At 38.0% G+C, this 22,345-nt stretch overlaps 2 protein-coding genes across 3 annotated transcripts in view; one reads left to right on the forward strand and one right to left on the reverse strand.

Annotated features, from left to right (window-relative positions):
- Window positions 1-16,103, reverse strand: fam120c (family with sequence similarity 120C). The gene is made up of 16 exons (XM_027144670.2): window positions 14,744-16,103; window positions 11,928-12,174; window positions 11,728-11,810; window positions 11,488-11,616; window positions 11,187-11,289; window positions 10,971-11,044; window positions 10,590-10,870; window positions 9,842-10,088; window positions 8,311-8,482; window positions 7,633-7,882; window positions 7,142-7,256; window positions 6,824-7,033; window positions 6,524-6,740; window positions 5,829-5,964; window positions 5,653-5,716; window positions 1-5,395 (listed from the first exon to the last, which is right to left on the reverse strand). The coding sequence occupies exons 1-16, from the start codon at window positions 15,275-15,277 to the stop codon at window positions 5,114-5,116; spliced, it is 3,144 nt and encodes a 1,047-aa protein (XP_027000471.2). The 5' UTR covers window positions 15,278-16,103; the 3' UTR covers window positions 1-5,113.
- The window catches only part of LOC113641733 (isocitrate dehydrogenase [NAD] subunit gamma, mitochondrial-like), a 16,010-nt gene continuing 8,674 nt past the window's right edge, over window positions 15,010-22,345 (forward strand). The window contains exons 1-7 of one of the 2 annotated variants that reach the window (XM_047807380.1): window positions 15,010-15,139; window positions 18,103-18,150; window positions 20,553-20,650; window positions 20,718-20,833; window positions 20,918-20,978; window positions 21,433-21,565; window positions 21,765-21,898. In XM_047807380.1, the coding sequence (XP_047663336.1) occupies window positions 15,128-15,139; window positions 18,103-18,150; window positions 20,553-20,650; window positions 20,718-20,833; window positions 20,918-20,978; window positions 21,433-21,565; window positions 21,765-21,898 (602 nt within the window). In that variant the 5' untranslated portion in view covers window positions 15,010-15,127. Of the gene's footprint in view, window positions 15,140-17,410; window positions 17,674-18,102; window positions 18,151-20,552; window positions 20,651-20,717; window positions 20,834-20,917; window positions 20,979-21,432; window positions 21,566-21,764; window positions 21,899-22,345 lie in introns of those variants that run through there. The other variant, XM_027144671.2, reaches the window with a different exon arrangement.

A 22,345-nucleotide genomic window follows, 5' to 3' on the forward strand; every position in this document is an offset into this window, starting at 1 on the left:
TTTTACTAAAAGAATAAATTTTATTTCAGCACTGTAAGTCATTTTCCCACCATACAAACATGACTGCCAAACTTCAAACTCTTTCTCTCAGCCTTTTGGCTTTCTTCTCAATGCATCATGAATTCGGACCACGACGGCAAGACAAATAAAAAAGGTTTCTTTCCCAAACAACCTGGTGCTTTCTTTTCGACTAAAAATGAGAAACTGTTAATAACGATCATAACCATAACAGCAATAATAATAATGAAGTTTCACCCTTCACTACACAAGTTCGTTTGGAGACCTTGATGCATGCATCCACATGTTTATCCTGGTCAACGGATCGGATGACAGAACGAGTTGCCTACAAATGAGACTGGGTCGTGACTTTAAAATGTTGACAACATTGCAGGGGCAACATGCTCTAAAAACAAAAGGATAAAACAAAGGGCATTCATCCAGCAAGATGGGGGTGAGGGGTGGGGATGACAGGGAGCCAATGTACACAACACATTGCTGTTATCGCTAACGGGCTCAAAACCTTACAACACCGGTCAAAAGCACATAGGCGGTCCTGTGCGTGAAGGGCTTCAAAAGCTAGGGTAGAAAGGGAACAGATTCTAAAGCCAAAAAAATCAAATCTACCATCTAGACAATAGTCTACAGGAATGCACAGGCAAGGACTCTTCTCAATAACTTGTGTCTGAACCTGTTAACAGTTATGCGCTTACATTTACCCTAGCCATGACTACTGATGAAGCTACATTTCCCAAACTGTAACTGGGGAAGGTGCTAGGATTTAAACGCATCAAGACTTGCATCTGAGGTTACGCTTCATTACAGGGGAAAGAAAAAAAAAACTGTTAGCAAAGAAACCGGACAACACACACCTCAGCCACATTTCACCAAAAAAGATGTAAATACGTTGTTTCCTTCATTCAGTATTTGTCAGTGGACCCATAATATCTGTTATGATCTCAATTACGCACCAGTAGAACTCTTGATTTCCAAACAAACTAATTTGGGTCTGCAAATAGTAAGCTAGTATGCACTTTGGTTTTTAGTAGCAGAGAGAACTCTGTTTTGTGCAAGGACGCAATGGTTAATGTTGAACCGATCAGCTTTTGAACGATCTTCACTGATTAACTGAAGCTTCTTAAAGTGTTTGACAGAGTTCAGGTTTAGTCTGATGGCTACAATTTTACCCTAATGGTGAAGTGGTCGGAAACAATAGCTATATGGTAAAGATACCTATAATCATTACAGTTTCAAATATCTATCTGAGCTAAGTGCATTTAATACTACTTGTAGCAATGGTCAAAGGAGTAATGTCTTTTTTTTTTCTTTTTTTTTTTTTTAAACTAGCAAGGGAAAAAAACAACACAATTTTCTCAATTTCAAACCAAGGTTTAAGGTTAGTTTTTCTTCTTTTTTTTTTGTATTCAAAGCTGAAAATTATCCGTTCCCAACTTCTGCCTACGATTACATACAGACTGATTATAAGCGTAATTATTATTGTCGTTAATATTATTGTTACTGTTAGTATGATGGGGTAAGGAGACAACACTGCATCAGGAGCAAGAAAGTCCACAACCAAGACATGATAAAGTGAAAAGACGAGAATCTAAACTGGAGGAAACGAGAGAAAAACAAGGTGACGGCCATTTTTTGTTTGTTTTTTTGATTTTAAGGTAGGGTAGAAATCTGGTTATTCTTGTAAAACTACAAAAAAGCAAGCATTTAAACTGCGTGTGTGTGTGTATTAGTAACGCTATATTCAACACCAAGACAGGGAATTCGTAAATCAGCAACAAATAGTGCAGTACAGTAACTATCGCCATACGAATAAATCTGTGCAGGTTCTATATTACCACCGATTGAATAGGACTGATTAGGATAAAGGGGAAAAGGCATATGATAAGGTTTGGGTGAACCTCAAAAATCAGAACATAGATCCCTTAAAATACTTAACACTGTAAATTATTATACATCTGCATCTATGTTGGGTAATAGTGAACTCTCAACAAATGTCTGATTAAAATGGAAAATAAGATCGAGGTTAGAACAGTTTAAAAAAAAAAAGAATACATAAAAGCCAGATAAGAAGCTCTGCAGAGGGTAACTTGGGAACCACACATCTGAAATCACTAATTAAGCATTACAAGTAATCAACTATATCAAATACAAAAAGAAATCCTAAATAATGTTACATTTTCTCTTGTACTAACTGGTGTCTCTCTAAAAGAAAACATCTACATATGCACATGTGTGTGTATGTGGTGTGTGTGTGTGTGTGTATGTGTGTGTACATGTTTACGACCATTTCTGGGTGTGTCTGAATTATGGGTGTTAATATCTCTGAGACTAAGATTAAGCTAAATGTAAGTCTATAGAATAACTGGTGTTCTATAACCAGTTATAATCTGTGCCTGCTTATTGAACTTACAGAAATTTTGTATCTAACTTAAATAGAAACTGAAACTCAATGATTTACAGTAAGTCTGAAGCAATTGCTCGTTTACAGATATAAGCAAGCATATTCCTACCGCATGTCTAGGTGTTTGGTGTGCATAATTCTTGATGGAAGATCCTTCCATTATGAGCACTGCTGAAATTTCATCATATGCAACAACCAAAGTCTGATGTTCAGAATAATCGGCTGTGCTTGTCTAGTACGGTATCTTATGGGTTTACGTACACTATTTGCGGTGCTATGGTCTCGATTACTACCGAACCGTCATAGTTCATATATGTCCAATACGGTCATATCATGTCCTTACCGCAATTAACATGGACACAGCGTGCATAAAAGATTACTGCGGACTATGTGTGTATATCTGTGCGGTATACATATATAAACTGAAACAAGTTAAACTAATGGAGGGGATTCCGCAAAACCTTTAGAACACACAAACTTAAATATGTCTGTCATTCTGCGTCATTTAGAACTTTTGATAAACTATTTGTGGCACATGATAAACTATCATCTATCCATCTTGTAACAAAATAAGGTGCATCTTATTAACATGCCTGCACAGACACTATTGAAATTCTGTATTAGAGATTTCTAATTAAAATTATGTCAAAAGAGCCTCTCTCTAGTGTATTTGTTCTTTGATACAAATTGAAGCTCACTCCCAACATCTCCATAATTAATAATACAAAAAAATTCTCAAAATTTTGAGAACCTTTGCCTGAAGGTGACAATGTGTTTCCATGTTGCAAGATTTTTTATGTTCGTTTGGATTACGCGCAACCCATTTTCCCCCTCAATAAAATGCTCTCTTAAAAATGTGCACGAGGCCCATGGGCAATCATAGAAACAACACATACAGGTTTAACATCACAGAAACAGAACATCCAATATTAATGTAAGGAAACGGCTAGAGGGTGTGGGTTTTTCACCCAACTGTCTCGCAAATTTAGGAGTTTCACTTCTTAACCCAGTATCTTGGTCTATATAGACTAATAAAAGCAGTTGTACTAATTATACATAAATAACATAAGTGCTTTATGTTGGGTTACAATCATTTTCAGGGGGCATTTCCATTACGGTTTAGTGCTGGGACTTGCATATCAATAGCTATATCTTGGGGCTTAAGGTGCTTTAAAACAAAACTAATAAGTTTATAACCCTATTTAATAGCTCTGTCAATTGGTATGTATGTCTAATGACTAGATAGATTACATGGGAAACATTTAAAAATATATATATATAAAAAAAATTCAGTATTGCTGAATATATATATATATTTTTACATCATACCTCTCAACAGTTTGATTAGCAAAATCTGAATGACTGAAATTAATAATCTACTGCAAGTAATTTCATCATTGTGACACAAGCCATTTTTCTGCAACAAAATCAGGATTTTTTTTTTTTGGACCCTTATCGTATGCTGCAAAACAACTTAATTTCAAACTGTAATGTTATAAAAACACAAAATATGACTATAATTTCCCTTAAAGGGATTCAAACATTTGGAGCTATTGCCTAATAATGAATAAGAACTGATGCTATTCTCACAATCAAGCAGCTTTAAATTCATTGGTAGCCATCTCACTATTTGTCAGGACAAACCCTTTGACACTAACCTACGACAGCACTGGAGTGTCTCACTGTATGCACTGCTCAATAAGGGACAATTTATTAACTCTAAACAGGGTCCTAATTCAATATTTGCCTTGCCTGCAAATTACAGCAATACTTCTAGTAACAGGGCTTAAGTACTATGAATTAAATAAGAATATCATTTAAAAAAAAAAGAAAGAAAGAAAGAAACGTGCAGGTCTTGATGACTACTGCAATCCAATTACCAAAAACTACAACGTTTGCTGACAAAATCACTTAATATGTGGAGAAAAATATGAGAAAGGGACTTATATCTACACTGATGCTTTTCGGGTGCATAAAACAAATGTCAAAATGTCAACGCAATAGTTATTTGCTACATAACAAATAGTAAATACAAAGCTCATGCCAGCAATTAAATGTTTTTATATAGATGGAAGGGGGAAAGCCATGGTGCACTAAATCTGCATGATGGCTCACGGTTCAACTGACAATGTCTTTACTGGAGTTAATTCAAAAACAATAAATCCTTTGGGTTCTATTAAGCGAAGTATGCTGCTCTTAAAATGCATGGGCTATAAGTATAGATTTAGTAAGGACATACTTTGGGGGGGAAAAGGGGGCTGACTGTCGCCATATTTAGGCAATAGTACAAATATAACCAACAATCCAAATTGTTTTAAAAAAAGAAATTTAAAAAAAAATAAAATGAAAAGTTAGAAAGGTGAAAAGACTGAGAGCTTGTCACAATGCTACAACCCTGATGGGGCAGTGGAAAGGCTGAGGTCCAGAATCAAAGAGATTCAGTGCAATGTGCAATCAAACAGGTTGTGATTTTTAACTCTGCTTAGTTCCAAATCAGAACCTACTGTTAAGGTGACATAGACCACACCCCTTTTCACACTGTCCATCTCTAGTTTTCAGCATCTGTAACATTATAAATTATTTTTATGACAACACGAAGTGGCTACTGTGCCTATTTATGTTTTACAAGAAAAAAGGCAGTCGAACTTGGAACATTCCCTCGCAACTCAATCATTCTTGTTAGACTATGGGATGTAATTACTCCTCTTTTTGTAGTGCACCATCTGACGAGCAGTCGTCAAGGCAACATGGGGCCTCTACCTCCACCCCATCTCCTGATTGGTTGTCTTTGCTGGCTAAGGCACACTGGATTGGCTGGGCCAGTGGTGGCAGGTCAACGGTTTGGCCAGTGGCGCTTCCTGAAGAGCTGCCGTTCAGTTGCTGGGATACAACGCCGGCTCTCTCGGTGGGCCGCCCCACTGGTTTGGACTCCTCTGCCAGCTTTGTGGGGCTGGATGAGGGAGGTGAGGAGGAAAGATTCTAGAGAAGAATGTAAATTGCAGCAAATTAAACGATGAACATCAGATGAGAGTGCAGAATCTATCTTAAAAAAACCCACTCCTCCTTCTCACTGTTCTCTTTACACTTTCTGTAGCTATGACTAAAGATCACTCTACATAATTAATTTGTACGTAGAGTCTCTTGGATTTTGGTGTGTTTGTAAAAATGATCTAATATGAACTGAGGTTACTATACATACAAATGAAAAAACATGTTAAGTAATATATAGGCATTACCTGTGTTCGATTTGTGTTCATTTTCTTTCCTCCCCTTCCTTTTGGTATCACTTCTTTTCCCCTTCTAGATCAGAAATAAAACAATGTTTCTAGCTGTCATGTCGCTGCATTTTCATACTATACCATTTTGACTCGTGTAGAAGTAAAATGAAGTGTTCCTTCCTGAATTTACTTACCCCTTGCCTCCTCCCACTGATACCACCTGCACATTAAACCCTCCTCTGCCACGCACCGGTTTGTTTCCAGCCCACTGGCCAACAACCATGCCAGCAATCTCTAGCTTCCCACCTTGAGGAGGTATAGATTGGATACCTGTGTTGACAGTCAAAGTTTCACAATATAAATCATAAGCTTGTAAAAAAAAAACAAAAAAAAAAAACAAAAACACACAAATCTAAATCTATAACTGAAGATAAAGTAGATTTAAAACAAATGGCCATATTACAAAAACTCCATCTATAAAAACCTAGATCTCTTAATTTTACTATTATTCATTTAGTAGCTACATTTATAATAACGAAAAAAAGAGATTTTACAGATTTAAGAACACTCATCATAGCTTAACGTAAATAAAATGCCTTACAATGAATACAACTTAAGAAATGCCAAATAACCACCTATGTTCATACTTTCACACTATATTTCACACATTTAAAACACATATATCTTTGGCAAAATTCAACAATGGCACAAACTCATGTTTTGAGTAAACGTGTAGTGATTATTGCGCTTGAATACACTCCCACATTACTAAGAGTGGGGACAGACATTGAGTTTACAATCTCTCTCTGAACAGCTCACTCTTCAATTCCTGGCTCTGATTAGACAGAGTCTTTACTCAGAACAGCAGAATGTGTGACTGTGTTCAGACCTGGGAAAGCTCTTGGTCGGTGCTGGTGGTGTGGAGGAGGCATAGAACCCAAGGGGCGAGGCGGATACAGTGGGTGCATGGGATAGAAAGGTGGTACCATGGCAGGGGGAAGGAAGGCTGGGGGTGGCAACGGTGGGGGTGGGGGTGGAGGCCGAGAGAGGTTGATGCCCTCCAAAATAGCCTGCCTCATCTTCTCGACTCGGGAAACCAGCTCTTCCTGTCACCGAAATGCAAAAGAATCAGCAGAAATTATTAAGGAGTAGAAGATGTAAGAAAGAATAAAGGTGATAGGATCTGTACCTGGCCTTCACACATGTCCAACAGAGCAGCCCTGTCTCTGGTAGCCTTTGCAAGTTTGCTCTGAAACAGCTTGCCATCGAAGAAGCCCCAAGGGCAGCAGTGATCCCAAGGGAGAGGCTGGCCACAGACATCATTTACAAACAGGGCAGTGTCCACACCGCTCATAAAGAGAGAGGCCAGCTGTACACCACGGTTATCCACTTTCTCCACCTATCCATTGCAAATGTCAGACACTGTTATAAGACCTACATTATTGCCATATTTATCCCAGCAAGCAAGCAAATACCATATTCAGAGTTTGCATTTCTAGACACCTACCTTGAGTTCTTGCAATTGATCAGGCTCATAGAGCTGGTTAGACACCGCTTGAGCCAAAAAGGCATCAAGCTCATGGCGTTGGAGAATTCGGCCACCTGGCCACTGCATCATATACCTGAATGCAAGGACACAGATTTCCCATCATTTGTAATGACTATAGCAGTTCACTATAAAGACTTAATTAAAATATATTCTACTGACAAGAGCCAATGCTCCTGAAAGCAAGCTCAATTAGAGTTGCACATTATGACTAAAAATAGTATGTCAGGAATTGCAACACAGAACGTGTCAAAGATTGACCTGGGTATTTTTGAGAAAAAAGATTATTTTTGTATTTAAAGCTCTAATATATGAAAAGACACAGAGAAAGCCTGGATATGATGCAGCGCTCACAGAATTCTGTCCAGGTACCCCATCACATTGCACAGCCCAAATCTCAAAATACTAAGGCTGTAATGCATGATGTAAATTTGTGTATCCAGTTTCACTACCTAAGTACACAGCACATGAGCAGCAGGTGTGATGGCACGCTGGACGGGTTAAGCAGGGCAGGGCAGTCTGATCTCATGCAAGCCAAGAAGGCTCTCGTGCGTCGACTGCGGTCCTCAGAGGCACGGCCGAGCCACAGGCGCCTCAGATTAGGACAGGTCCACTCGCGGAAACACATAGCAGGAACCAGCTCAGGGGTCAAGGCCGACTTGGCCTTACTGGCACACCACTCCTTAACTATCACTGGGGGTACTGCGGAGTCACAGAGAAACATAAAGCAACCTATGTGACATAAGTAAAACACAGCAAAAGGAGACAGGGGAAAAATCCGTGCAGGTCATATCACTCATATGAAAAGCAGGTATGCGATCAGCAGAGGATAAGAAAACCAACATATGTGTTTTAGAAAGTGCCATTCCATCTATGTTTATAGGCTATGCTACATTATGATTTCTACCTTATCTGCAAGACCTAATCTGAAAGCTTTAGTGTTTATGGATTCATTAAAATAAAGTTAAGTCCTGAATTAAGACACTGTCTGGATGTCACTAGATCCTTGCGAATTGTGAATATACTATTATATTATATACTATTTTATATATATATATATATATGAAATGTGACAATATTACTACACTGACTATATGCTTCACCCATTACACTCTCTGTCCCACACTCACCCTCTAGTGGAGCGCGCTTGCGCATGGCCATCCTTTCCAGTCTCCTCTGGGTTTCAGCCAGGCTAAACAGCACGCCATAGGCATACTGCCGTGCTGAGCGGAACAGCAAAGAGGAAGGGGGCAGGTCAGGGTTGCACTCATCCTCTATACACACTGGCATCTTCATCTCCCCCTGAGATACACAGTGAGCAATCAGATAAAAGATTTTAACAAAAGAGCGATTATAAAGCTGTTTGTAAAGCTATTGTCAAAAATGTTTACATTACTGCTGCTGTTGAACTATGATATGCAGTATACACATAGTGAACTCTCTTTTCATAAAGGTCTTCCACAAACCAGGTTTTGAATACTCACAAAAGGATAAGCTGTTCTTGTTACTGTTATACACATCACAGTCATTATTCACTGTCTCACATTTGTGAATATCTTTAACATTAGAATGAACAACCCCTGTATTAATATACAATCCTAATCATTTTTAAAGAACAGCATGTACATTTTTTTATGTTTATTTTACTAACTTTATTTGGAAAGCAACATTACAAGCCCAGTAGATTTTGAACACAGTTCAGGTTTCAAGGATAGCATTACAAAACATCTCTGGTCAGAATTCCACTTTCACTAGCCTCAGGTCTGTTTTGTAAAAAAATACTAAAAATAATAATTCATTCGTTCTCATTGGGATCCACCTAGCATAACAATAGCATACTGACCCAGATGGATAATAAAATCCAGAAAATGACCTTTATTTCCTCAGACCATTAATTCTTTAAGAAATATGCCAGAAACCGAAGCATTTTGAGTAACTTAACATCTTTGCTTTGTCCAGATGTTTAAGATGATTGGAAAATAATCCTAATCATTTCCAAGTTTTACAGAAGATGTGAGACCACTTCAAAAGTATCAGACTTGTAAAACCCCAATATGCAGACTTATTGATACACAAAAACAATAACAATTATGTAACGGGTTAAATACACGTTTAACAAGCTCCGGCAAGTTTAAGTTACTATTCAACTACTTAGCTGTTATACAAATAATTAGTTTGATCCTCCTGATCATATTCTAACACTTGTTCCAACTACAACCATAAGAATGGGAAAAGACAAAAGGAGGAGTGTATTATTAATATTATGTATACATCCATTATAGGAGTTTAAAATGGTGCACTTCACAACTACAAGTTCACTGTTCACAAAACCGATAACTTATTTATTTTATGATATGACAAAAGCCCTTTATCATTTAGCTAGCAGTACATGCAGCTGTGAAACTATTCAATAAACACATCTATTAAAAAAAAATTTCTTCATAAGTAGATCAACTGCCTCACTCTTCAGTCACCTTCCTATGTAAGTGCTGCTTTTAAAAACATTTGAATCACTTAATTCTTTTGCTGAAAGTTTTTTATTTTGCCCCACCCACAGAAAGAAATAATGAGTGAAATAACAGTCTGACTGAATTTTTTACATTTGTACATATATACATTTTTATATAATATTAATCACAGAGAAGAGGAAAACTGCAGTACCTTGGTAAGGATGTGGTATATCTGTGGGTACATGAGACCCCTTCTGTGTCTGTGCTCTGCCACTCGAAGCACCTCAGCGCTGACCTGTGGAAGGGGTGGGGTTGTAATGTCCATGTGACTCCTTGTTGCCATTGACAGCAGTGACGGAATAGATGGCCCACTCCCGTTGCCTTGGGGACCCTCCCCAGAGGCGCCACCCCCACGACCACTGGGCTCTTCCCATCTAGATGACTTGTCAGCCAAATGACTGAAAAGCAAGAACGGGCATGTTTGAAGAGACACACAAATTTGTATGTCTCTCGATCAGCACTTATGGTAGCACATCTAACATGACATGCAAACAAGTGTAAAGTAATGGTTCACTACAATGTAAACAATGAGGACCATCACTTGTGTGTTAAAACACCTCTGAATCTTTCTGATTTTCAAGCATGGCTTCTGTATAGCTGTGATAAAAAAAAAATTATAGACCTTCAGCTTGTGGCATTTAAAGGACACAGAAATCTCAGCAATGAGTTTGGTACTGCCGTAACTATGTTCTTGCACAGCTCAAAAGCATAACATAATACACAGTAACTCTGAGAGCTGCTGCTACCAACCATATTAGTAAAAAAAAAAAAAAACATACTTTTTTTTATTCCAAGTTTCTTAATAAATCTATTGAAATTCTCTAGCTTGTAAAATATTTATAGTTATGTAAAAACTGATGGGAAATGTTTTTGAAGCACTAAGTGAGAAATAAACTCACTTAGTGCTGGTGTCATTTTGCTCCTCCCCATCTGAAGACGACGATGGTGATGGGGAAGGGCCTGAAGGAGCAGTTGTGTGATGATTGGGCATTCGGTTCCCAACTTGAGTGGAATCATAAGGAGCGGACCAATCACCAAAACCCATTTTCCCAACAAGAGAATCGTTGCATTCCTGCAGTGGTGGAGGTGGGTTCTGGAAAAGAAGGGCAGAGGCTGGGCCTGGGCCATAGGCCCCACTGGGATAAGGCACCTTAACACCTGATACCTGGGGTGGACCAACCTGTCAAAAAAAAGGTAAGAAGAAATAAAACCAAGAACACAAAGATGCAGCATATAACAGAAATTACTAAAAAGGTTACAAATTTTATACAAAATCCTACCTGGACTTTCCCAGAATGTACTGCACCCATGTGGCCTGGAGGACCACCAAACTGACATGGCCCAAAACCTGGCACTGTGAATAAAGTCAAGAGAAGATCTAATTATAAAAGTGATAAACAGTAAGAATGTTAGCAGTCAATTTGAGACAGCAATTAATCAACAGTTACTCGAGAGTTTTCAAGTGAATCAGCATTATCCATTTGGACAGTACTTACAGAGGTAAGGAGAAGGTCCCATGGTAAGAGGTCTGGGTTTACTGGCCGCTGAAAAGTATTCCACTGCCTTCTTAAATCTTTCAATTTTATCTTCGGTCCGAGACTGTGCAAAAAATAACGTTTTTCAATCAGATTTACTTTAATTCTATAAATGTTACCGTTTCTTCACATTTTTTAACTCAGCACCAGCATGAACAATAACATACCTTAATGCATTTATGGCATTTAAATTCATTAATAATAATTATTTTCACATAGTAATTGCATACTAGACCGATCAAGGAACATAATTACGATGTACCTGAGACTGTTTGAATACATCTCTGGCCACAGCATCCAAATTCCCAAGGTCCTGAATAGATGCAACATACTCTGACACTGCCTTGATCACAACCTCACAGGGAGGGAGAACTAACTGGTGAGCCCTTACCTAAAATGAGCAGAGAAACAATAGAGGAAGCAGAAGCTTGGTTTCCTACCCAGTTAACCATGGAAATAGCAGCAATAAAAACTGTCTTAACAGGAGAAATATTCATGGCACCTTGAGGGAGGCAAGAGGGTGTTCTGGACCCAAGAGACTCCAATGAAAGGCAGCCAGGTCTTCATCTGGCAGAATGTGGTTACCTAAGTAAATAAGAATACTTCAGATTAGACCAGATAATTCAGAACAAGCTGAAATGTACCAGAAGTTAACATATGGCCAAACTGTGATGTTGCTCACTGTGTTAAAGGGTTGCTTACCAAGCAGGGCAGCAAAGATGGGCAGGTGCTGGGTTTTGAGACCCAGCTGGCGAGCAGCCTCAGACAGCAGGTACTGGTGAGTAGTCAGATTTTTGCCGTTCCAGGAGAGCTTGAGCGCATGAGAGCTGAAATAGGCCGGGACATTGCATAGAGCGAACTCCGAGTCCTGTGCAATCAGGCCCTGAAATCCAAAGTCTCTGTACAGAGATAGCACCTCCTGGTGGTGGTCCTCTAGGGTCTGAACTACCTACAAAAAGAAATGGAAATTAGAATTGGAAATTAGCCCAGGAATTTCCATGCCTTCTTTGTGCAATGTTATCCTCCTTTCCAAATTAACAGTAAGTTCAAGTGCTGTACTATATGCAAGTGTGTGAATTTAAAATAAAAAAAATAAAAAAAAACAGATCATGCCAAATGTTTCTATTAAGCAGTAAGTAAAATCAGCAAGCTTAATTTTTTTTATACTCTATTTTTTGAATGCTCAAATCTGATTGGTCTGAAAGTGGTCAACTCAAAAATTGGTCTCAAATCTGATTGGCCTTTTTTATACAGTAAATCTGACTAACATGAAATGTCAACATTAACACATTTCTTCTAATGCAAAAATGTATGATGTAAAACTCTTCACACCATCAGAGTGTGAAGAGTATAAGCACTGAAACATCTAAACAATAGTTTTCACTTTCCATTTTCTCATAAGCATACAACAATAATTTTATGACTTTACAGTGAAGTAATAACATTAACTAATTTGTCTCACAAATTGTTGTCCTACAACATTAAGTCTTACTAAACCATTAAAATGTGAGTTTCATAGACTAATAAGTTACACATTTTAGCCATTTGCAAGTGGTTTTGGTTTATGTGAAATAGCATGTTCTATACCATGCTTTTATACTTTAACTGAAAGCTGTTCTCTTTTTCAGATGTTCAAGCCTTGACATCTCAGCTGACAAATCTTTAACAATGTGTAATCCACATTTATACTTCAATGGAGCCTATATCTCAGTGTTACAAATGAGGGGGTGGGGGGGGGGAGTAGATTTCTGACCAGGTAGTTATCTCTGTTCTCTCAATAAAAAAAAAAATCAATAAACCATTTTTATTTACTCTTGAGATCTCACTTTATTAATAAATAGCATGCTCAGCTTTATTTATTTATTTATTTAAAGCAGACACAAGATTGTGGGTTATCAATTAGATGACATGGGGCTGTGTTATCATTGTTCAAATACTGACACAGTCAGACCAGAGCTGCTGTAATATTAGTCCTGAGATCGAAACAATATAAGGCCCAATGTTTTTAAGCTTGTCCTAAGTAATTTTACATGAAACTTGGGACAGAGATGGTAGTCCTGCTTAAACCATTTCCTGATGAAACCCATTTTAAATGCTTATTTTTTTCATTCAAAATCATATTTGGATTTGGCTGGTGTTTCAGCTGCTTGCTATATTGTGCAATCGAAAAAGAAAAGCTACTGTCTTAATTTTCTAAGTGTGAGCTGATTCCAGGTTGTACAGTTGGATGAGATACACGAGGTCTTGCTCTACACTGTACTGTGCTCCATTTTGTCATATTGTGTTTCCGCCTACAGTGTGCTGCTGATTGTATAAAAACAGCCCAGGTATATAATCTGCATGTCCTCTGGGACCAGGCTAGTGATTTGTCCATCCCTGAAAATAATACATTAGTATGACACTTGACACAGCTGCCTGATTCAGGAAAAGCCTGCTAGATCCAGTGTTCTCTTTCACCACGTTAAGCTTGAAGGTGATTTATTTTGCTTAGCTGTAGATTCTGTTGTCTATACTCCAAAATAATCGAGAATAACGTGATTGTTAGAGAACAATCGAACATCGAGCCTTTTCCCAAAACAATATGTATGTAAAGAAAGACTCAAACAACTGACCACTTTTCAAATAAATATCCAAGTAACACCGTATTCAAATAAATCTATGATTATCAGCATAACAAAGCCGTTTGATGTTGGGCAAAGTTTGGGCAGAGTGTTAATATCTGTCTAAGCGAATAAGCTATAATGTCAGTTAGTATCATGTTACCAAGGCAAACTCAAGCTGTTACATGAAAGCAATTGTAATGTATTATAATGAATAGCTTAAAAAAAATGTATATTTAAAAGTGAGCAGGTTTTACTTTTTAGATTTACTTTTAGGCAAGATACGTACACTATTTGTAAGCAACAGGAGAAATCACACAATGCGATGCCATTATAAACCTAAAGTAACACTTTCCTATTGCAGCACATAAGTGTTAAACCGATACCACTGTGAGTTACCAAAGTTTAGTAGATTTAGTTTATTTAACCATACAATTGTTTTTTTAACACTACAAGACAAATGAGTGAGACAAATGCATTCCTTCCATATTATAGAAAGGATAAACAGCCATTCCCATTACAGACTATGAAGTCTTTCCTGGGGCAAAAAAACTTACTGACCTTTACAGAGTTGACACTCGATACTCCTTCCATAAATGTTAAATTAATGTCTCTTAACAAATAAACATCACTATTGATAGGATTGAAGTTTTATTTGATAGTTTATTATTAGGATCAGATTATGTGGAAAGCCCAGTAAAGTTATTACAGACACAATAAAGATTAAAACGACTACTGAGTAACTTTAAGCCTATTATTCGCCTCGCAGCAGAATCTACTGTTACAGAAGGTGAATCAACACCTGCTGACCAATGAGATTCTGAATAAGGCGCTTTAACGTGTGAAACTTTAAATCTGGAGGAAAATCTGATTGTGTAACTCACAGTTGTTTCACAGCTGGTTATGAGGCGCACTCACCCGCACGCGGAAGCGGAACATGGCGAGGCGGACGCAGTGGCTGAGGCACGCGGGCGGCAGGAACCAGGCGCGCGGGGGCGGTGTGCCTTTGCTGCCCACGTGGTTGACGATGAGCTGCGCCGTCTGTCTGTGGGCCTGTGCTCGGCGCGCCCACTCGGGCCAGCGCTCTTTGCCCAGAGTGCCATTGAAGGCCACGACAAGCTCAAGGCCGCCCTGGTAAAGGCAGGCCTGTGACAACGCTGCCAAGTAGCCGAGCATGGCGTTCCACTCGCCGCCGCACACCCAGTCGGTCTGGTATCCGCCGTAGAGGCGCTGCAGGCCCGAATCTGCGTCCACGAGGATGCGCGCCGGCGGTGGAAGAGGAGCGTGCAGTGCGTTTGGGTGATGAGGATGATGGTGAGGATGGGGATGATGGTGGTGGTGGTGGTGTGGAGGATTTCGGTTCGCAGTACGGCCCAGTTTGAGGAGATCTACCGGAACCGAAGCACCCGGGCATCGCTTCTCCAAATACTCCTGAAAGCCCTGAACTCCCATGTTTACGTACTACGGTCCTGTTTACGTCTCAAGTCTGTGTGCGCGCGCGCCTAGTATATGTGGCAGATGAGCACCGCCCTTTCCAGAGTTATAAATGTTTATTAACCGAGTTCAGAAGCGTAGAACTTTAAAACGGTCTCAAACCGAGTCGTATAAATATGTGAAAGTCTAGTCGTGGGCGAGGCTGTAGTTTATATCCGAGCGCAATGTATATCCATTCTTCACTTAGCGTTTAGTGCGTCGCCTTTAAACAAATTACACTGATTAATGTTAATGTCGCCTTAGTGGGAAACCATGACCGAGTTTACAACGTTACGGTGGGAGATAACGGCGGCTCTAGTGATGTCGACGGCGGTGAAAAGGTCCAAAATATAATCCTACATGCTAGCAAACTAGCGCTGCCTCGGCTAACTTACGGCTAGAACAATCCGGTCGATTTGTTAGGATAGTTTGTTAAATAGTATCTGATTGCAACCGTTGTGTTGTGTAAAGTCTGAACAGAAAAGTGATTGAAATCGACAAGACGTTATCCAACTGATTTAAGCCTAAACCTGCAGCTTTGCAGCGAACACACCAGCTAGGTAGCTAAGTTAGCTCGTTAGCCCGGTGTGACTGACGACTCAACTAGCCGAAAGAAATCTGAGACATGTGCGTTTCGGAATGAAATGGCAGGTTAAACATAAAACAAAGTAAAATAACTAAAATAAAACAAAAACAAAACGCCACCGTAAGCTCCCTCGCTCTCTATCTCACTCACAACTTCATACTGAGGAGAGGAACGTACTTTCAAGCGACGTCGGCCATCTTGCGACTTCCCCGCGGACTAAGAAATAGTGGGCGTGGTGTTTGAACGTGCAGAAGGGGAGGAGTTAGTTTGTTGGAATTATGGGAAATGTAGTTTATGGGTAATTAACAGCAGCGTGAAGACTGCGTATAAAACTACAACTACCAATATCTTGACCAGTGACCCAGATTCCAATGAAAGTCCAAAACGAATAGTTAATTCAAAAACATATAGATTTATCTGTAACACGAAACAATACAGTTTAAGTTTCAGGCATCACGAATCAAGCGGATTGGTTCTTTACCGGTTACCGAAGTCGATCTGTGTCAGGTTTAATTTCCACCGACTGACCGTTTAACAGCGGCCTACAAACCCTGAGCTGACTGTAATGTCCACACCGGACATTAACACACAGCCCCAGGCTTTAGTACTGCTGTGTAAAGCCACAACATCTTTACATCTGTGTCTCCTTATTCACAACCTTATTCACATCTACTACTGTGTATAAGCATCGTTAAATAATGTAGCAATGCAATAAATATATGTATATATATATATATATATATATATATATATATATATATATATATATATATATATATATATATATACACACACACACACACACACTGGTGTGTTTGTGTGTGTATGTGTGTATATATATATATATATATATATATATATATATATATATATATATATATATATAAATTTTTATTATTATTATTCATATACTAGCAGACAAATCACCATACTTTATGTAGGAATGTAGTCTGGATTATGGAATTACACAAGTCAACTATTTAAATGTAATTTATCTGATTAGTTGTTGAACTTTATAAACCTTGCTGATAACTAATAAAAAAAAATTAAAGTTTTTTCAAAATCTTTTATTCACTTTTAAGCCTAAAAAAAAAAGGCAGAGTGCTTCTTTACCTGTATAAAAAGAGCTATATTAACTATATAAACTTCTAATTTTAGGTAATTTAACAGATAATAATCATGTAATTACATTTCCCCCATAGCCAGCTATTAAGTATATGTAATTTGTTTTGGTGATGAAGGGACTTTCTTTTGAATGGTTGATGGGTCTTGAAACCTAAAATAAAAGAAAATACATTTTAGGGATTTTTCAGGGTTAACTGAACTTAAAAGTTACAACAACATTTCTTCCTTCGAATGTTAATGTAACTTAATGAACAATTTTGTATTATATCAGTCAAGTGACAACTAAATGACCTAAAATTATAATATATACATTTCATAATATATGCATTAGAATCCAAACTTTTCTTGTCTGTGGTCTTGGTGCCTTTAGGTTCATAAAAGTGTCGTCAGTAGCTAGTTTATGTCAGCAGGTGGCGCTGATGGAACAGTGTCCTGCTAAAGCCAAACAATCCTTCAGGATTGTCCTTGTACGGATAGTGAAACGGCTTTACGTTATTGGATTTGTTTGGACTGCTGACGAACTGTTTGTCGGGATTTTTATTTGTTTGTTTACTTTATTATTTGCCTTCTGATATTTCGAAGCCAGATGTCATCTGCTAGGTCAGTGCTGTCGCTGTCCAAGGTGTTGAAGCCCTTGATCGGATTAAAGGGCAACACGGTCAATGTAAGGCTTTTATAATGATTCAGCACGTCAGTGTCGTGGTTTAACGTGTCTAAGTTCCCTCATGTGTTTTTTTAGTGCTGTTATTGTCCCGCATGTTCACGGCACCGGTGTGCCTTAACACGACCACGTCTACAAGGTCATTGAGATTTTTGTGAGCTGTTACTTCCTCCTAAACGCCAAAGCGTATGTCTGAGACCTGACTGCTACTTTAAACTTGCTCTCTGCAAACCGACTCAAAGGAAGTCAAACCACATTCAAATGTATGAGTTGTGAATTCTATCTGCTACATCTTGTCATTCTATGGACTAATGTAGTGCGTTGTATACATAGTGCTGCTGCTGCTATGTTAGACAACACATGAAGCTGCTGTTTTATCAACTTCACTAATATCAGTTTGTCTATAACTGTCACTCTGGTTTCTGATGACAGGTGATAAGACCAGTGACATGCAGCAGAAGAGAGAAGTCCTCCTACACTGTAAGCCATTTCCTGTGTCCTTTCCTGGTTTATAGTTATTTATTAAGTTAGATATACAAATTTGGGGGTTTTTGCTATAGAGAGCTCAGCGGAATCCACATAAGATTAGCATAAGATGCAAAAATCCATGCATACAGTAACCTGTGCTCAAGATTTGACCAGTGAGCTCCTGATATCCTTTGCCAAGATTTGCGATGAGATTGACCAGTGATTTTTAATCCAAAGGTGTTCATGATAGACATTAAGCTGGAATCTCCACTGACACTGACTGTATATCCTTCTTTAAAGGTTCTTACAGCAAGAGAGAAAGAGACCCCTTTCATGCATTAATTTGCCTCCACTAATCACTTTATCCTTTTTGATCGAATATATCCGAATTTTATATATAATTTGATATATAAAATATATCAGTATATATTTAACACAGATCAGCTTTTCAATCTTGAAATCATCTTGGAAGTAATATTCATAACATAAACAAATGAACACTGACATTAATACCTCACCAATGATTTCTACACCACACTTTGGGAACCAATGGGCCGTAGATCCTGTAACTAAACTCAGGAGTTGAACTTTGTTGTGTTTTTTTATGTAAATGAAAGCAGGAAAATCATCTCACTGGACTTGTACATGTAAATTTAAACCTAATTTGAAATGAATTTAAAATTCCATCTTGAAAAATCACTCCAACTTCTAACATGTTACTATGAAGATCATTTCACTATTCCTGAAAATAAATTAGCATCTTCTCCCCAAAACTACATAATATAATTTCTTTCTATTACCTTCCAACCAGTCAACACCTAAAATGTGTTTTTTGTACCCAAATTCTTGAGTGTATTATGCATCTAAATAAATGCTCATGAAGAAAGTAGGTTAAGCGTCAAATCTTTCACTTAAATTTAAGTAAAGATAAGCATAAATGTTACATTTAGTTGAAGTGTGACTGTCATCCTCAAATCACACATTGAGTTTAGATACTAATTCTAACCAATGAGCATGGGAAACATCCAAGACTAATTTCTAGCTGCTAATAACACCTTTATTCATAATCTCTCAAAAGTTAGCTAGCATGATAATAACTCTGATGATACAAAACCAGCTAGTGTCACAACACAATCTGCTTTTTGTGTATACAAAGTGTACAGATAGATAACAGTGATGGTATTAGGTCTTATTTTTTTAGGTCTCATTAGTTAAAGTTTATATGTATCAAAATTTGCCTTATGACTATATGATTACAGAGAGGGGTAGTAATGTAGTAACTAGTAGTTAAAAACCCAGAATTTGTCCTTATCCATTGAGAGACAGAGTCGAAAGTGGGATTTTTATTTTCACATAGCAGTATACACTACATGGCCATCATCACACCCATATGTTCCCATTCCAAAATCATGGGTACTAACATGGATTTGGTCCTCGTTGCTGCTGTAGAGGTTTTCCACAAGATTTTGGAAAATGGCCATTTGGCTGCGTTCCCACAAGTATTAGTGAAGACAAACACCAATGTAAAGTGAGGAGGGGAGTTTATCCCAATGGTGTTTAATGGGGTTGAGGCTCAAGATCGTCCACATTAAACTTGGCAAACCACAGACCTTGTTTTATGCACATCATCATTGCCATGTTGAAACAAGTTTGGGCTGTTTAGCTTCAGTGAAGCTTAACACTACAGCAAACACACATTATGTACAACTTTCTGCTTCCAGCTTTGCAGTTTGGGAAAGACTCACTTATGGGTGTCCATATACTTTTGGCCATATAGTGTATGAGCTACAGTCATTAATTACTCCTATAGTGATAAATTGGATAAAACGTAGATTGACTTAACATGATGACGACTCAGAGATGGATATTATTTGTACAAATATTAGCACTGGCACTGATATTTTAATTTTCATATAACTAACTTGTTCTCTCCATCACATTCACTCACCTATCTACTCACCTTAATTATGCATCGTCCTCATGATCATCAATCTCTGGCAAGGTTATTGTGAGTACTGTGTGTGGATGCAGTGCACTGTACCACTATATTATAAAGGTGCACTACGCGTAAACACTATTGTTATTAAATATTGATTAAATAAAGAAAACTTCTTCACAAAATGCACCTTCAAAATATAGTTGTGGATGGCAAACATGTGCTATAGACTGAAGAATTAAATTCTACCGAAATAAAATGCAATTCAATCTCTGTGGCACATGTGCGATTGTGTAGTGTTTTTTTATTGCCATTCCACCCATTGAGTAGAAAGTAGAATATTTGGATGCTCACCATTACAGCATTACCCATAAACATACTTTAGTGACCTTTGCTTTGGTGTAGTTGCCCATTTTTACTTTGTGTAATATTTGGTGATTTATTTCATGTGAATCTATCTCTTGTTCCTGCACTCCAGCCCCCTCCCGCAAAGTACGGAGGCCGACACACAGTAACTCTGATCCCTGGAGATGGTATCGGACCTGAACTTCTGAGCCACGTCCGGGATCTTTTCAGGTTTGGAAAAAGTTTTACTCTGGGTCTTGGGAGATTTGGATAGTTTGACAGATTTAGATCTTCACAGGTTCTGCTGCGTCCCTGTGGATTTTGAGGTGGTGAAAGTGGACTCGACGGCGGCGTCAGAGGATGATATTAACAATGCTGTCACAGCCATCAGACGCAACGGAGTTGCACTGAAGGGTAGGATGTGGGTGTGGAGGTGGACAGGTTTTAAAATTTATTCTCTTAGGTCTTATAGTTATTCATGCTATTCTTTTTTTTTAGGTAATATAGAGACCAATCACAAACTACCACCCTCTCACAAGTCCAGGAACAAATTGCTTCGGTATTATTATTAATTTGCCTTCATAAAAACAGCTTAATGTTTTTAGTAAGTTTAAAATCCACACTTTCTGCTGCTGTAGATAGTCCCACATGTACTTTAAGTCTATCCTTGCTTAAACGGATAATCTCATCGGGATTCTGTAGAACTACTGCTCTAATCATAAATATCTTCGCCTGCTTCACCAGGATTCTCAGTACCCTCTAAATACTGAACACTCTTTCAAGACATTTGTAATTGATTTATTACTATTTGGCATTATAAGAGAAAAGGTGATCCTTTTGAGTCTGATTCTTCTCAACGATTTTGTAGCCAAATAAAAGTTCCAGATATCTGTAAAGCTGAATCTTGACAGTGATTTATTGCTAAAAGAGTTTTATAAAGGAAATCAAATCTAATACATAACAGCAATGCAAAATTTGCAAAATACACAGCTGTCCCTTGTTTAAAACCTCAGTACATCCCTGGACCTGTATGCTAATGTGATGCACTGCCAGACTCTCCCTGGTGTCCAAACCCGGCACAAGGACATAGACATCATCATCATTAGAGAAAATACAGAAGGAGAGTACAGCAGCTTAGAGCATGAGGTTTGTGCCAGTTTTATTCTTATTGTGATGCACACGTACACAAACACACATACAGATTGCTTTATATTTACTTAAGAATTAATTGACAAAATCAAATCAATAAACAATTATAAATTTGCTAGATTCACTAAAAACAGCATGAATATAGAGAATGTAGTGATAATTATCTGTAGTGCATTGAAATTTTATATTTCCTCAGAATGTTCCAGGGGTTGTTGAGTGTCTGAAGATCATCACACGGATGAACTCACTGCGGATCGCTGAGTATGCCTTCAAACTTGCCAGAGACAAAGGTCGCCGCAGGGTCACTGCTGTACATAAAGCCAACATCATGTCAGTTTCACTCTGCGATGTTTACTGTTATTCTATATTCCATATGTCCTGTTTAAAGCAAAAAATCTATTACATACAGTAGATAATGTTAAATTATATGCGGCAATAGTATTTGTATATAGAAATGTCACTTTATTATTTGGGATTGTACATCATGAATCTACACAAAGTTATAAGGAACAAATGTAGTTTGCAGAATTATTTACACATATGAGAGGTAAAAAGTTGTGGAATAGTAGAACCTTGTGCCAGAGTTGTTTTGAGAGCTTAGGTATGTTTGACAAGTTTTGGAGCTTCAAGCGATCACAACGTTCACATTTTGTTTATTTGTAAATAATTAACCATATTCTTACATCACTATTCATTTAAATATCTCATGATCTTTTGTGTAGATTGATGATAAAATCCCACTTAGGTCAATATTAAGTCAATTAAGTCTATTCCAGT

Source organism: Tachysurus fulvidraco, chromosome 23, assembly GCF_022655615.1.
Source record: "Tachysurus fulvidraco isolate hzauxx_2018 chromosome 23, HZAU_PFXX_2.0, whole genome shotgun sequence".
Taxonomy (NCBI): domain Eukaryota; kingdom Metazoa; phylum Chordata; class Actinopteri; order Siluriformes; family Bagridae; genus Tachysurus; species Tachysurus fulvidraco.